The sequence below is a fragment of the Berghia stephanieae genome, chromosome 1 (assembly GCF_034508935.2).
Source record: "Berghia stephanieae isolate SIO BIC M18660-M18661 chromosome 1, UCSD_Bste_1.3, whole genome shotgun sequence".
Classification (NCBI taxonomy): domain Eukaryota; kingdom Metazoa; phylum Mollusca; class Gastropoda; order Nudibranchia; family Aeolidiidae; genus Berghia; species Berghia stephanieae.
In genome coordinates, this window is record NC_088360.1 from 105489588 (window position 1) to 105507436 (window position 17849).

Below are 17849 nucleotides of genomic sequence, written 5' to 3' on the forward strand. Positions count from 1 at the left end.
GAAGATTCTATTCTGTTTGTGATTTGAATGTGAAAACCAGACGTCTCGTGAAACACGTAATGACTGGTAATGAGGGTCCAAAACATACTCTCCAAAATCGCAAAGGGCTCGCTTCGCTTCACGAAATTGTGCTTGTATGACGCCATGAAGTTTGTTAACAAGCTCTACTAACTTTTGTGATTTCCACGAAACAGCTTGTTTTAAAACATGATTTAGGGACTCAGCGTTATTATTTGTCCATAATGGGTTTTTAAGTAAGAGTCCGTGTCGCCAAGAGCACAGACATTTTCCACCATCAATGGTGTGATGCGTTTGACAACTTGTGCGACCTTGACATCCTGTAAATTGTCACACCAGAATTTAAGATTGTCTTGAAATTGAATATGGTCTTTTGCATTGGCCATCATCCCATTTGGTCCAAAAAGCTCATTTGCAATGTGCCGGCGCTGCTTGAATGGTAGTCCAATCTTGTTTGCTAGTGTTCCTAACAAATTGTTTTTCAGGTGCCGCGTGCACGACACAAGGTTTGCCTCTGGAAAGGCACGTGCAATTGCTCGCCTTAAAGCAGTTTCATTGTCACTTCCGAATGTAGGTGGAGTAGATGAGACCAAGCAGCCAGCAAGGTGATGAAAAAATATGAAAAACGAGTCTGTATCAGAGTCACCGTGCAAAAACATAGGGCCAAAAAAAAGTGGATGGTCGTTTGATCTTCGGCTGAGTAGAGTAATATTTTTGTAAACAGTTGTTGTTACGTGTACGTCGCCAAGGTTATACGTCTTGTCTACACACAGGATTGTCGAAGCGCAGGTTATTGGTGGGCAGCAACACCTCTTAAGGTCCTCAATTTGATCGAAAGTATATAATATAAGGCAGGGTACCTTTCCATGCTGCCTTATGATCTGCTTTATAAAAGGTAGGGTGTGCTGACGTTCTTCAATTGCTGATACTTGGTCAGCAAAATTAGCTTTTGGTTCACCAACAACTTTAATGGACCTGGTCTTCGCATTGTAAATTTGTTTTTTATTCCTGGGCCCGTCCAGCTCATTGCCAGTTGCGTACATGTGTAATGGCGTATTGACTTTTAGGTCTTGTTTCATTTCCCGCATCGTTTTCGGTTTTAGTCTGATGTATGGACTGGGGTTGCCAGTTGTAGTTCGCCCATGAACTTCAGCTAGCGGACCCACTCCCTTAAACTCATGGACCGCAATTGCTGGCATTTCCGTGGTTTCGTTGATGATCCACGAGACTCGTTTCTCATACTGGCAGTCCTGGGTGTGCTTAACATAATACCTATGTAGCACGAAAACGTCTTGAGGAGCAGGCTGAGGTTTCAAAGGAATATATATTCTTGATTTATTTTGTGTTCGTTCCAGGCAAAATTCTCCTTTTTTTTAACCACTTTTTTTAGTTCACATTTTTCTTTTACAAAGATAGAATTGTTGCTGGGCCCTTTTTGCCAAGCTCCTCTGTCATCGTAAAAATTCGAAGACCGTCCTTGTTTTCGCTGCTCTAAATTTTCAACATTATTGACAACGAAATATACATTGTCTTTTCTGCCGTCAGGCACAAGGTTGATGTTTGATGTATGGGTTTCTTGGAGAATTTTAAAAAGGCTTTTTATATCAAGAAACTGACCTCGAGGAAGGTCCTTAGCTTGGCTTGGTTTATGTTCCTGATATTCTTTCTGTGACTGTTTGTAGTCTTGTAATTGTGACTCAGGGATATCATCATCAGTGTCATTTGGACTTCGGTTTCTATGTATCATTGTGTTGCGACTATCATCCTTTTGTTCAACATCATCAGCAATACCACATGCATCAATATAATTCTCATTATCCTTGTGATCATCATCATCATCATCATCATCATCATCATCATCATCATCATCATCATCATCATCATCATCGTCATCATCATCATCACCATCATCATCATTATCATCAGCACTGTCAACATTATCACAAACATGAATATGATGATCATCATCACCATCATCATCATTATCATCAGCACTGTCAACACTATCACAAACATGAATACGATGATCATCATCACCATCACCATCGTCATCATCATAATCAACATCATTATCATCATGATCATGATGATGATCATCATCTTTGTGGTTTGTGGGGACTATAGGTACAAAATGATTGGGGGTCCATGTCCTGGTTCCACGCTCCCTTTGTGACATGTTAGTCCACATGATAGTAATTTGCTGTGTTGAGTTATGGTTCTTTTTGTCTCTGTGTGCAAATGTTGTGTTCAATATTTCACATACTTTGTCAGAGGGTCCATTTTCTGGAGGGTAAACACTTCTGATGGGGCGTTTGATAACTAATGACAGTGCCATTATCGTCCACGCGCTTGAGAACTCTGATAATTTTGAGCAACTTTCCGTCGCAGATTTATAGGTGGGCGAAACAATGTCCATTGAATTTGGGCAGGCGTGTTGTTCATAAACATCTTTCGGATAAAGCACCATTGTCAAAGCCGTCTTGTACCTTAGCTCAATGGTCAATGAACAGTTTCCTACAAGAGCTATGCTTGCGGCATGAAAAAGGCAGCTACCATCACCCGGTGTTGTCAGTGGTACTCCAGCTAGCCCATGTTTCTGCATGACTGATTTTGTAGTTTTGTCAACTTGTGCTGAAGAAAATGGTGAGTTGTCTGGAATATCAACTTTGATATTGCCATGTAAAAGCTTCTCTTCTCGAGCTGCGACTTTATGCAACTTGATGTAGCCGATGTGCGCCGCCTGAAAGTACAAAAGCGAGGTATTAATCGTACAAAGGTGTGGACGCCAGCCCTCAGCACACACAAACACAAACACACACACACACACACACACATATATATATATATATATATATATATATAGAGAGAGAGAGAGAGAGAGAGAGAGAGAGAGAGAGAGAGAGAGAGAGAGAGAGGAAGAACATAAGGAAAACGTAGATTAATGAATGACTATTATCATACAGTCTTTATGTTTATGTCTGCCTGACAAGTCACGTATGTCGCCTTCAATAAACAATTCAATATAATTTCTCTAAAGTCAATTTCTGTATTCAAAGACAACAGACAACCAGCAGTTAATATGCTCTCTCTAAAGTCAAATGATGGTTCCTCCTTGACCGACCTCTTGTCGCTATGCTGCAAACTGTTAACATAGATTCTTTTTTTTACTATTATCTTATAGTATGAATCCCGGGTTCTTCAATCAATATACAATGGTAACGCCTTTGAAAATTACGTTTGTTGTATATTTTATTAAAACTAGTCAGATGAATGTCTCAATAGCTCTATTCTCATTTTATAAAAATATATTGAATGGTATGGTATTTTTGTCCCGGTCATCGACCCATAATCGCAAACCAACGACTTATGTATTTTATGGGGAAATATAGAGGCCCCATCTCTTACTTTGTCAGCTTGACTTTTATACACTTAAATTTATTTACGTCTCAACAAAGCAGTAGCCCCGTTGCCAGCTCCGACCAATGAAGATTATCGCAAATATAAAATATTATATGTACCTCATGTATGCGAAGCATCCCTGCCTGGTAATCAAAGGGATCCCCGACACAGCTGGGACACAGATATCCCTCTTCAGTGCATTCTGACCAAAACGCCCAAGCACTTGACTCACATAGATCAACACACTTTCCGTGGTACCACTTCTCACAGGACTGTAAAATAATATAGCACGACATAAAATGATCAACCTTAAAATTGCAACATAGCATAAATTTATAGTCAGTTTATAAATTGATAGCCTAGATCAAAACTCTTGTAAGCGACAATTTTTCAATTTTACAGGTGAGTATAAAAAAGTTTTTAAAAAATAATTCGTCGGTAATAAATTGAAATCTTTAAACGATGTTTAATTAAACAGTGCACACATAACACAAACATATTATACGACAAAAACAATATTTTCATTGATATTTGTTAGATATACAAGGATTCTGCATCAAACAAAAATATATGATCATATTAAAACTGTATGTAGCTTATTCAAGAGTTTTGGACAGAGAATGAGAAATATGTGTCAATATGAGGCAAAGGCAGGATATTAGTACTTATCTATTCGTTTCTTAAAAAATAAAAATCCATTTGACAGTTTTTAATAATTTTGCATTCAACTAAAATTAGAGTCAGCATACGTATATGTGACCCACCGTCTCTAACCACGGGCTGATTTTAGTCCGAAAATTAAGATTATTGACAAGAGTATGACATTTGGATAAATGTATATATTTCATTGAGGAGAATTTATTCAACAAACTAAAGTAACCAAAACTACATATTCGCATTTTTATTATTTTGATTTTAAAATGACTTATTAGCATTTGGTCCACGCCGACATAATACCGCTTTGAGTCGATGAGTCACATTTGTAAGTGACTTATACTTTGAACGAAGCATTTCGTGTGCTCAGTGTTCTAACAAAATACATTGATACAATTCAAATTAAAAGATAATAGAATGCGTTTTGAAAACATAACGAATAGCACACACACACACACACACACACACACACACACACACACACACACACACACACTCACATATATATATATATATATATATATATATATATATATATTCAAAAATATTTTCAAAAATATATATATATATATATATATATTTTATATATATATATATATATATATATATATATATATATATATATATATATATATATACACATTCTCCCTCCGTCCTCTCTCTTCCCTATCCTTCCATTCTCTCTGTTTTCACACTAGGATATTTTCCACGCTTCATAAGTCAGCATCGAAAGAATTTTATTCTTTGCATTTATTTTTGTGACATTGTAAACCAAATGTAAATAGCGTAATTTAAATGAAATTAATATTTGATGTGTACTAATCGAGTCAGCAGCTTAAAACTTACAAGCCAGCAACTCATACTTACTCAAAAAAATACAATCAATCCTTCATTCTTTCCATCTTTTATCATTTTCTTATCAATTCTTCTTAGCAGGATTTTACATCATCGATAATTAGTAATAGCACATGCTTCATCTTCTAACACAATATTATTTATTGAAACATACCCCACATTGTATACGGCGAGTGTCCTTGGTTTCAACGATGCAGACTCCACATGGATAGGCGACATTATTCCGTCTTTTTCGGAGGGTCGGCATTGTAAACATCTTAGATCTAAACTGCTTCTAGTTTTGTTTTCCCTGATGTTCTCCAAATAGCGAATCAAAATCAGCGATCGACATTCGGTGTAATCAATCGTATGCAGTAGCGCGCCAAAACTTACGTGAAGTTGCCAGCAGGGCTGTGAAGGCCGAGATTTATTTACCGGGTACCCGGGTGCTCGCGGCGAATCGTAGGAATCGGCAACCTGCTTCGAATCGACCAGAATTACTTTAATAAAAGGATCAAGATCTAACATTTTTCTTTTGAAAGGAACACTACTACAAAATATACTATATCTTCGTCACTATTTCGTGAAAACGCCATTTCATAGGAGTCTTTGATGTAATAATCCTTTCATGGCAATTAAAAATTTTCGACAGAGAAATCGGCTTCTGAAATTTCGCGGGAAAATGCGGCTCTTGTTGCCAGGTATCCAACTCAATCTTGAGCCAAATATATTTTATGTAGTCTTTATTTGGCTAGCCTTGGCATAATAAACCAAGACAAAGTGAACCACGGAAAATGCCAAAGTCTATATAGAATTTCCTTAGATAATATTATGACCCAGTCCTTGAGCAAAACTATAATACATTGAAAAAAAACACAAATAAAAACAAGCATAATTTATAAAAATATCAAATTCAGTATTTCATTAAATTATCATCTCCCCCCCCCCTCTCTCTCTCTCTCTCTCTCTCTCTCTCTCTCGGTCTCTCTCTCTCTCTCTCTCTCTCTCTCTCTCTCTCTCTCTCTCTCTCTCTCTCCTCTGTCCCTCTCTTTCTCTACCGAAAACCCGGTCCAGGGCCACTTGGATCCACCTTACCCCCCTCCTGACGTTCCTGATTATCCCTTTATTTTGACAGGGTGTAAAGAGTGGGGGGAAGAGTCAAGTAAAACTTATCCATGCATTCTCGTCATTTATCACAATGGGGGCGATGGAAGCAGGTTTGAATTTGGGTGGGTGGAATTGGGGGGGGGGGTGCAATGAGCTGGAACTATATAGGAATTATACTATTATGGATTATACTAGTAGTTATTTTGATTTTTTAACGCAAACCGTACACCATTAATAAACGTCATTGTCCCAGCCAAAGATACAGTACTGACGGCTTTATCATGAAATAACAGCACAATTCAAAGGCGAATTGAAGAAATTGTGGGAGAAGTTGAGGTCAAATGATTCAGCTTTTAAAAGAGACCAAATTCAGCTTCAATTAGACGAATCGATCCTCAAAAATGATGATGTCCTACTGCTGATTTATGTTTGTTTTATACAAAGCAATTGCGTCCCCGGTTCATAGCCTATTGGCGCCCACTTCCAATAACTTTTGACGATTTCAGTAGGTTTTGAAAAAGAGAAATACCGTTCTGAGCTCAAGATCACCGTTATCAAACTCTCGTAGTCCCAGGTTCACTCCCCACTGCGCCCACCTCCTATATTGTCAGGTATATTCTCCTCTGGTACCCAACTCTCATAGTCCAGCTTCAACTCCCAATAGTAACCATATCAAACAGTCCCAGGTTAACTCCCCGTTGGTGTGCACTTCCCTGAGTCCCAGGTTCACTCCCCACTGGCGCCCACCTCCTCTAGTGTCAGGTTCATTCTCCTCTGGTACCCAACTCCCATATCAGGCTTCAACTCCCAATGGTATCCATTTCCCTTTAGTCCCAGGTTTATTTCCTACTGATATCCTTTTTACATAGTCCCAGGTTCACTCCCCACTGGCGCCCACCTCCTATAGTGTAAGGTTCATTTTCTCTGGTACTCAACTCCCATATCCGGCTTCAACTCCCAATGTCATCCATCTCCCTTTAGTCCCAGGTTGATTTCCCACTGATATCCTTTTTACATAGTCCCAGGTTAACTCCCCACTGGTGTGCGATTCCCTGAGTCCCAGGTTCACTCCCACTGGCGCCCACCTCCTCTAGTGTCAGGTTCATTCTCCTCTGGTACCAAACTCTCATATCCGGCTTCAACTTTCAATGGTATCCATCTCCCTTTAGTCCCAGGTTTATTTCCCACTGATATCCTGTTTACAGAGTCCCAGGTTCACTCCCAAATGGCGCCCACCTCCTATAGTGTCAGGTTCATTCTCCAGTGGTACCAAACTCTCATATCCGGCTTCAGCTTTCAACGGTATCCATCTCCCTTTCGTCCCAGGTTTATTTCCTACTGCTATCCTTTTTACATTGTCCCAGGTTCACTCCCCACTGGCGCCCACCTCCTATAGTGTCAGGTTCATTCTCCAGTGGTACCAAACTCTCCTATCCGGCTTCAACTCCCAATGGTATCCATTTCCATTCAGTCCCAGGTTTATTTCCTACTGATGTCCTTTTTACATAGTCCCAGGTTCACTCCCCACTGGCGCCCACCCCTATAGTGTCAGGTTCATTCTCCTCTGGTACCCAACTCCCATATCAGGCTTCAACTCCCAATGGTATCCATTTCCCTTTAGTCCCAGGTTTATTTCCTACTGATATCCTTTTTACATCGTCCCAGGTTCACTCCCCACTGGCGCCCACCTCCTATAGTGTCAGGTTCATTTTCTCTGGTACTCAACTCTCATATCCGTCTTCAACTCCCAATGTCATCCATCTCCCTTTAGTCCCAGGTTTATTTCCCATTGACATCCATTTTACATAGTCCTAGGTTCACTCCCCACTGGCGCCCATCCCCTATAGTGTCAAGTTCATTCTTTTCTGGTACCAAACTCTCAGATCCGGCTTCAACTCCCAATGGTATCCATTTCCCTTTAGTCCCAGGTTTATTTCCTACTGATGTCCTTTTTACATAGTCCCAGGTTCACTCCCCACTGGCGCCCACCCCTATAGTGTCAGGTTCATTCTCCTCTGGTACCCAACTCCCATATCAGGCTTCAACTCCCAATGGTATCCATTTCCCTTTAGTCCCAGGTTTATTTCCTACTGATATCCTTTTTACATAGTCCCAGGTTCACTCCCCACTGGCGCCCACCTCCTATAGTGTCAGGTTCATTTTCTCTGGTACTCAACTCCCATATCCGGCTTCAACTCCCAATGTCATCCATCTCCCTTTAGTCCCAGGTTGATTTCCCACTGATATCCTTTTTACATAGTCCCAGCTTAACTCCCCACTGGTGTGCGATTCCCTGAGTCCCAGGTTCACTCCCCACTGGCGCCCACCTCCTCTAGTGTCAGGTTCATTCTCCTCTGGTACCAAACTCTCATATCCGGCTTCAACTTTCAATGGTATCCATCTCCCTTTAGTCCCAGGTTTATTTCCCACTGATATCCTGTTTACAGAGTCCCAGGTTCACTCCCAAATGGCGCCCACCTCCTATAGTGTCAGGTTCATTCTCCAGTGGTACCAAACTCTCATATCCGGCTTCAGCTTTCAACGGTATCCATCTCCCTTTCGTCCCAGGTTTATTTCCTACTGCTATCCTTTTTACATTGTCCCAGGTTCACTCCCCACTGGCGCCCACCTCCTAAAGTGTCAGGTTCATTCTCCTCTGGTACTCAACTCCCATATCCGGCTTCAACTCCCAATGGTATCCATTTCCCTTCAGTCCCAGGTTTATTTCCTACTGATGTCCTTTTTACATAGTCCCAGGTTCACTCCCCACTGGCGCCCACCCCTATAGTGTCAGGTTCATTCTCCTCTGGTACCAAACTCCCATATCCGGCTTCAACATTCAATGGTGTCCATCTCCCTTTGATCCCAGGTTTATTTCCCACTGATATCCTGTTTACAGAGTCCCAGGTTCACTCCCCACTGATATCCTTTTTACATAGTCCCAGGTTCACTCCCCACATGCGCCCACCTCCTATGTGTCAGGTACATTCTCCTCTGGTACTCAACTCCCATATCCGGCTTCAACTTTCAATGGTGTCCATCTCCCTTTGATCCCAGGTTTATTTCCCACTGATATCCTTTTTACATAGTCCCAGGTTCACTCCCCATTGGTGTACACCGCCCTGATTCCCAGGATCACCCCCACTGTTGTCTAGTTCCCATAACTTTGCTGGATATTGTCGGGTTTCGGCGGGTTTCGGCGGGTTTCGTAATAAAGCACTGGTTCTTTTTTACGAAACCCGCCGAAACCCAGTCCCAGGTTCACTCCCCAATGGTGTACACTTGCCTGAGTTCTAGGTTCACTCCCCACAGCCACCTACTTCCCATAACTTTGTCGGGATTCGTCGGGTTTCGTCGGGTTTCGGCGGGTTTCGGCGGGTTTCGCAGGGTTTCGGCGGGTTTCGGCGGGTTTCGTAAAAAAGACACACCGAATAATTTATACAAATTATTCATTGTTAGTTGAGTGGGAAATTCAATAAGTAACTGTACATAATTTAGTGGAAGATAAATAATATCATTGTCATATCATGTAGAGTTACACGGCTATAAATAGTAATTTTATGTAGCCTTTGTTACCATAGTCAAGAAAACACACATAATGCGCAACCACAAGAATAATAATAATAATAATAATAATAATAATAATATAATAAGAAGAAGAAGAAAGAAGAAGAAGAAGAAGAAGAAGAAGAAGAAGAAGAAGAAGAAGAAGAAGAAGAAGAAGAAGAAGAAGGAGGAGGAGGAGGAGGAGGAGGAGGAGGAGGAGGAGGAGGAGGAAGAAGAAAAAGAAGAAGAAGAAGAAGAAGAAGAAGAAGAAGAAGAAGAAGAAGAAGAAGAAGAAGAAGAAGAAGAAGAAGAAAAGAAGAAGAAGAAGAAGAAGAAGAAGAAGAAGAAGAAGGAGGAGGAGGGAGGAGGAGGAGGAGGAGGAGGAGGAGGAGGAGGAGAGAGAAGAGGAAGAAGAAAGAAGAAAAAAGAAGAAAAGAAGAAGAAGAAGAAGAAGAAGAAGAAGAAGAAGAAGAAGAAGAAGAAGAAGAAGAAGAAGGAGGAGGAGGAGGAGGAGGAGGAGGAGGAGGAGGAGGAGAGAAGAAGAAGAAGAAGAAGAAGAAGAAGAAGAAGAAGAAGAAGAAGAAGAAGAAGAAGAAGAAGAAGAAGAAGAAGAAGAAGAAGAAGAAGAAGAAGAAGAAGAAGAAGGAGGAGGAGGAGGAGGAGGAGGAGGAGGAGGAGAAGAAGAAGAAAAAGAAGAAAAAGAAGAAAAAGAAGAAGAAGAAGAAGAAGAAGAAGAAGAAGAAGAAGAAGAAGAAGAAGAAGAAGAAGAAGAAGAAGAAGAAGAAGAAGAAGAAGAAGAAGAAGAAGAAGAAGAAGAAGGTTGGTTGGCAATGACACCTATAAAATGCCTGCGTTTTATTGCTTTATTCAATTGTTCTTTTTACATGAGCAATACTATGTATATCGTAGCTCAGTGGCTCACTTCAAGCTACAACGTCACTTCAAGCTACAACGTCACTTCAAGCTACAAAGTCACTTCTAGCTACAATGTCACTTTAAGCTGAAACGCCACTTCAAATTGCAACATCACTTCAAGCTGCATTGTCACTTCAAATTGCAACATCACTTCAAGCTGCATTGTCACTTCAAGCTGCAACGTCACTTCAAGCTGCAACATCGCTTCAAGCTGAACCGTCACTTCAGGCTGCAACGTCACTTTAAGCTGGAATGTCACTTCAAGCTACAACATCACTTCAAGCTACAACGTCACTTCAAGCTGCAACGTCACTTCAAACTGCAACGTCACTTAAAGTTGCAACGTCATTTCAAGCCAATCCATGAATAGCAAAATAATACCAACGAAATAAAAAGCTCTTTAAAAACATGAGGCTTTATATAATAGGGCAATATCCACTGAGCGTGCTCAAAAGGCTTAAAAGATTGAGATGTAACCTGAAAATCATAAGGACGAATTTGCGTCCAAAACGGTATGGTGTCGGCAGCTGGGAAGATTCTAACAGAATCAGCTATCCATTCACTACTGGGTGGACAGGGATCGATCTTGGTCCCTTTGCATGTGATGCGAGTGCTCTACCGACTGAGCTATCGTGACCCGCTTAGAAAACTAGCAGACGTGGGTTACGTTCATATTATGCGTTATCTAGGACGATAGATGTATTTTCTTCCAATGACAAAAAACTAAAATCGCACGTTCCCCATTATTTTACTTTTAAAAAGGCAATTTAATGACTTGTGTTTACCGACACTTATCAAAAAATGACGTCAAAAGACAAGTCTTTGGCCACAAAAGAAATCAAATCGTGAGTTGTATTCAATAGTTCAACCAATGGGATCACTTGTTTCCTTGGGCACTATTAACGACAACTCAGTAGGCGCTGTACAAACATAAAAATGACGTCAAAATATAAGTCCTAGTGGGTCCTAGCGTAGCCATCGTTAACATATAGCCTGACACTAGAACACAAGAACTCTCTAGGACTTATCTTTTGACGTCATTTTTTTATGTTTGTGCAGCGCCAAGTGAGTTGTCGTTAGTAGAGCTCAAGGAAACAAGTGATCTCATTGGTTGAACTTTTGACGTCATTTTTTTGGTCAGTGTCGGGCAATAAATTTACGAAGGCTACGGTCCTAGTGTCAAGCTATAGATAAAACAAAAATGATGTCACTCCTGTCTTTGTTATTGTTTTTTGCCATCTCATTAAACGTATTATCCAAGCTATAAATGTTCAAGGTTACACATATAGAGTTTTGTGCGTTGGTCCGTTTTATTTCCTGATGGCAATCTTTTGAGCTTCTTAGTCAAGCGCATACTATCTAGAAGTTAATGATGACAACGGTCACATAGAGGATATTGAATTATCTACTAGATTAATATATCTTGTGTAGTCCGATACCCATTGTTCTAACGGACCGTTCTCACAGTTCGTGAGTTAGGTGACTTACTTACTTGACTTATGCCTCTTGGCTCCTGGCGGAGCATAGGGCCTCAACAGCACTCTTCCATCTTCTTCTGTTCTTGGCACATACCTTTGCCTCATTCCAGGTAAGATTGGAGACGCACAAATTTTGGTGAAGGCTTCTCCTCCTCCAAGTCTGTTTTGGACGACCCCGTTTCCTCTTGCTCTGCGGGTTCCATTCCATCCTGCTTGGTTATATTACAAGGCTCTTTCCGCAGGGTATAGCCAACACATCGCCACTTTCTGCGTCTGACCTGGATATCCATTTGCTCTTTGTTTGATCTTGTCCAAAGGTCAGCATTTGGCACTTTGTCAAACCATTTCAACCTGAGGATTTGATGAGTTGGGTATCACTACTTAAATCAAAGGTATTAACTTCCGATGAGTCATTTTTTATAATATTATACTCAGAGTACTTAATACAAATACTGCTTCACGCTGTAGAAACACTTAATTAGAATTTTGACCAGAAAACGCGTCCTTCAAATATCGACTGATTAACATGACATCTTGACAAAACTCTCAAACCTAGGCCTTCCGAGAAGTCCCAGGTTTGAAAGTTTTTTGCCAAGATGAGGGTTATTTTAATCGATCGATATTCGAAGGATGAGTTTTCTGGCCAAAATTCTAAATACGTGTATATCCATGGTTTGACAAAATGCTTCCTGAATCATTCTTGTATAAAGTCTGTTCATTAGTCAATGTGGCAACAGTCGCTGGATACTGAATCTTGATATTCCATCAATACTGTATTGGGAGGGGGTCCCGATGGCTCAGTCGGTAGATTACTCATTTCACAAGCAAAGGGACCTAGATCGAACCCGGGTGAAGTCGAGACATTTTCTGACTCCTCCCCCACCCCTCGCCTGCTCACCAAGCAGTAATTGGATAGCTGGGTAGATTAGATCTGGCGGAAAGTACATAATATATATATATATATATATATATTATATATATATATTTGTTTATATATATATATATATATATATATATACTCCTATCGATCGAAGCACACAGACACACGCACACACACGTACACAAACACACACACACACACACACACATCAATACAAACACAAAGAGTTCAACCAAACTAATAATACTTTGAGATGATAGATAACATAATATTTCCTTATGTTAAAGTAAGGCCATGTAAGTGTGGTGAATGCCAAATTAAGCTTTGGATTGATGATCATTTGTGTTTTATCACCAGTGGCTATGGGTAGGGTGGCTGTTTGTCATGTCGAAATTCATCGAATTCATAGACACTGTGAGTATTGCCCTTTTTATTGGGTCGTTATTGATGGATGGAACAAGATTATAATAATAATATAACAATTGCAGGATTGGTTGATTGTGTGTGTGTGTGTGTGTGTGTGTGTGTGGGTGTGTGTGTGTGTGTGTGTGCAAAATTGTTAGCGTGTCAAAGGAGTAAGTGTTTGGGCATCGATAAATTTATGTATGCTCATAATGATGGTAATGATGATGATGATGATGATGATGATGATGATGATGATGATGATGATGATGATGATGATGATGATGATGAAACTGTCAATAATATAAATTCTATTGAACTCTCTTCGCTGTTTTGAGACTTCGACACATAGATAATGTAATCCAACCCGCTACTCACTGCTCTATTTCAGGTACTCTTCATCCTGCGCAAGAAGACAAGTCACGTGACATTCCTACACTGTTACCACCATGCCTTGATGGCTGTTTTCACCTGGATTGGATACAAGTTTTTGCCTGGAGGCGCCAGTTAGTCTTCCATCAAGAAAAAAAAAGATCTTTTATAAAGCGCAATAACCACTAAATGTGCTCAAAGCGCTTTACAATGGATTCCAGGCCAACAGCAACATTTAACATTTAGGATGAGACATGACGCCTGTTAGGCGATGTTACATTTTTTTTCGGACAGAGACCATGCTGTTAACGACCAGGTACTCATTTTACATCTGAGTACCGTGTGAGAATAGTAGTAAAGGGCCTTCTCCAAGGACTCAACTATGCGCCGAGCGAGGCTCGAACCCAGGACCTTCCGATCCGAAAGCGAGTGTCATACTATTAGACCACATACATCAGGCCCACGGAGCCGGAGTTCATCCTGGTTTCTATTGAGTGAAACTTACAATAGTAACTGCTTGCTACCCTTTGAACAGGACGCTAGTCGATCGTATGGTACTTTCCGGCAGATCTAACAGAGACATCTGCTTAGGAACGAATCTTAATCTTGATAATAATAGTAATAATAATAATAATAATAATAATAATAATAATAATAATAATAATAATAATAATAATAATAATAATGATAATAATAATAATAATAATAATAATAATAATAATAATAATAATAATAATAATAATAATAATAATAATAATAATAATAATAATAATAATAAATGTCTTTATTGTCCTCAAAATAGTGGCAATTTGTCATTTAGTTACACATAATTTATAACAATACAATATCATAGAGAACGTACATAACATATTATATTGACATATATACAAACGCACACGACATATGCACATTAGTAACATCGTAGTCATCGTCACCATCATCGTCATCAACAACAACATCATCATTATCATCATCATCATCATCATCATCATCATCATCATCATCATTTAATCTTCAATCTCCAAAGGCTTGTATCTGCCAAATGTCCCACGGGTCCATCACTGCAAATGTTCTATTACAGTCCAATCAAAACAGGGAACAGTCACAGATTACTTGGATGAGCAAATGTGTTCAAAACTTCTATTGTAAACCATGTCTTTGGATACAAGTTTTTACCTAGAGGCGCTAATAAGTGTGCCATTAAATTTTATTTTTACTTGAGCATTTATATAGCGCAATATCCACTAAATTTGTTCCAAACGCTTTACAAAGGAACCCTAGACGACAACAACAACAATAACACTGAACATGTAGGACGATACATGACGCCTGTTAGGCGATATTACTTTTTTTCTGACAGAGACAACGCTGTTAATGGCCAATCACTTATTTTGAACCTGAGTACGGCGGTTAGCGAATGTGAGTAAAGAGCCTTTTAAAAAGATTCAACTATTCGCCGCTAAGAATCCGACCCGAACCCCGGACCTTCCGATCCGAAGCGAATGTCATACCACTAGACCACATAGCCGTAAATAATAAAAGGGCTCTTTTAGAGCCATGAGGCACATGGAGATGGAGTTCACTCGGTTTCTATAGCGTGAAACGTATAATGGTAATGTTTGCTACCCTTTTGACAGAACGATGGTCTATCTAAAAGTACTTTCCGTCAGATTTAACACCCCAAATATCCAATCACTGCTTCGTGGACAGGGAGGGGGGGGGGGTCACACACAAAAAATAATCTTGATTTTACCCGACCAATCTCGGACGAGTGTAAGGCGAGTGCTCTACCAACTAATCTATCCGTAGTGCCAAATAGAAATAAGACCTATTCAACAGCAATGGGAAAAGTACTCCACAGTAGAAGTCCAGTTTCATTTTTTTTCTTAAAACTTAGTGCCGAAAAGAAAAAGACAACCTTCATTTATTTCTATATATTATATTTGTCTTAACGAGCTAATCAAAGAAAGCTAAATAACCAAGGCGTTAACCGCAGTGCAACAGCGAAGAAAATGTGTGACCCTTCGTATTATGTCGGAACGAACCAGATGCTTAAAAGGTAATTTTAATGTTAAAACTGGTCACAAATATAAATTGTTGGCATCATCAGCCTAAAATATGGTATCCATTCTCACCAATAAAACATACAAACTCAACACAAGTCTGATATTTCTGGCTTTTCACCATCTTAACCATCCCGACTTAATACCGTTTTGAGGCGAAGGGTCACATTTATGAAGTGAGTAGCGTACCTGCCACCAGTTATTATATTTATTCAACTACATTCATTTGTTTCGTTTTTTGGGGGTTTTTCTTTCCATTCTAGATATAATCTACCCCCTCATCAATAGCTTCATCCATGTTTTGATGTACATTTACTATGGCACTTCAGCCATTGGGCCACACATGAGGAAGTATTTGTGGTGGAAAAAGTATCTCACTATCATGCAAATAGTAAGCCATCTTCATCCTCCTCCTCCTCCTCCTCCTCCTCCTCCTCCTCCTCCTCCTCCTCTTCTTCTTCTTCTTCTTCTTCTTCTTCTTCTTCTTCTTCTCTCTCTCTTTCTCTCCCTTCTCCTCCTCCTCCTACCTTCAATTTGGGTTATATTGGTAATGATGATGAAATTGATGATGATGATGATGATGGTGGTGGTGGTGATGGCGATGGTGATGATGAAAGTTATTATTATCATTATTATTATTATTATTACCACCATCATCATCATCATCATCATCGTCATCATCATCATCATCTTCATCATCATCATCATCATCATCATCATCATCATCATCATCATCATCATCATCATCATCATCATCATCAACATCATTTTTATCAATATCATTACCAAAATAACTGAAAACAATCTTCGTTTCCATTCCTCAGAGCCAGTTTGTGATATTCCTAAGCCAAGGAATCATCAACACGATATACGGGTGTCCCATCCCTACAGTATTTAAATACGCAGTCTATTTTTATACCATGACCATTCTTACACTCTTTATCAACTTTTACCTTAAAGCTTATACCATCACTAAGAAACATCCGAATCACGACAGAGTTAAAAATGGAAAGAAAAAGTAGATATTGTCTAGATTATAATTTGATTTTACTGCATTTATGGAATAACATAATAAATTTGATTGAGAAATGTTATTCCTTGAGTGTTTGTGTGTGTGTGTGTGTGTGTGTGTGTGTGTGTGTTTTGTTTGTGTTTGTGAATTTGGTCGAATTTTGAATTGTATCTTTGTGTGTTAGTAGTTATGCAACCATTACATAGATTGCACTGAAGGAATATAAGTTTGGTTGAGAAATTATATATTTCGTGAGTGTGTGTGTGTGTGTGTGTGTGTGTGTGTTTGTGCTTGTTCGAATTTTTAATTGTATAACTAGTCTGTGTCGAAGTAGTGATGCAAGCATAATATGTATTGCTTTTAAGGAATACAATTTTGGTTGAGAAATTGTATTCCGTGATTCTCTCTCTCTCTCTCTCTCTCTCTCTCTCTCTCTCTCTCTCTCTCTCTCTCTCTCTCTCTCTCTCTCTCTCTCTCTCTCTTGTGTCTGTGTGTGTGTTTGTGAATTTTCTTGCTCGAATTTTGACTTGTATAACTAGACTGTGCGTAAGTAGTTATACAACCACAATATGGATTGCATTTAAGGAATATGAGTTTTCTTGAAAATTTTATTCCGTGTGTGTGTGTGTGTGTGTTTGTGTGTTTGTCTGCGTGTGTGTGTGTGTGTGTTTTGTTTGTTTTGTTTGTTTGTGAATGTGCTTGTTTGACGAATTTAAAATTTGATTGAGAAATTTGATTCCGTGAGTGTGTGTGTGCGTGTGTGTGTGTTTGCGTGTGTGCGTGTGTGTTTGTTTATATATGTGAATGTGCTTGTTTATTCGCATTTTGAATTGTGGGTCATATCTAATTGTAGTTACACAACCATAAATGATATAGATAATTAATTTCGTAAGTCGTTTTGTTTTTTGGTTCTACAAAGATTCCTCAATAAAAGATCTGACTTTTTATTCTCAAGAATTGCCTCATATAATTTGTTATATTTCTTTTTAAGGGTTTTCACGCGCTTTCAACTCAAATAGATGCTGTGCTCTTGGCTAAGAAGTTCATAACATTGCCATCCGGAAGTATAACGGAACAACACACAAAACTATGTGTAACCGTAAACGTTTATAGTCTGGTTAATTCGTTTAGGGAGAATTATTCATAAACGTGGATTGCAAAAAAAAACA

At 39.4% G+C, this 17849-nt stretch overlaps 1 protein-coding gene across 2 annotated transcripts in view; it reads left to right on the forward strand.

The window, feature by feature from the left end:
- The window catches only part of LOC144965117 (very long chain fatty acid elongase 4-like), a 33596-nt gene extending 15962 nt beyond the window's left edge, over positions 1-17634 (forward strand). The window contains exons 4-7 of one of the 2 annotated variants that reach the window (XM_078900061.1): positions 13189-13245; positions 13625-13739; positions 15932-16059; positions 16493-17634. In XM_078900061.1, the coding sequence (XP_078756187.1) occupies positions 13189-13245; positions 13625-13739; positions 15932-16059; positions 16493-16690 (498 nt within the window). In that variant the 3' untranslated portion in view covers positions 16691-17634. The remainder of the gene's footprint in view (positions 1-13188; positions 13246-13624; positions 13740-15931; positions 16060-16492) is intronic. The other variant, XM_078900071.1, reaches the window with a different exon arrangement.
- Positions 17635-17849: the final 215 nt, after the last annotated feature.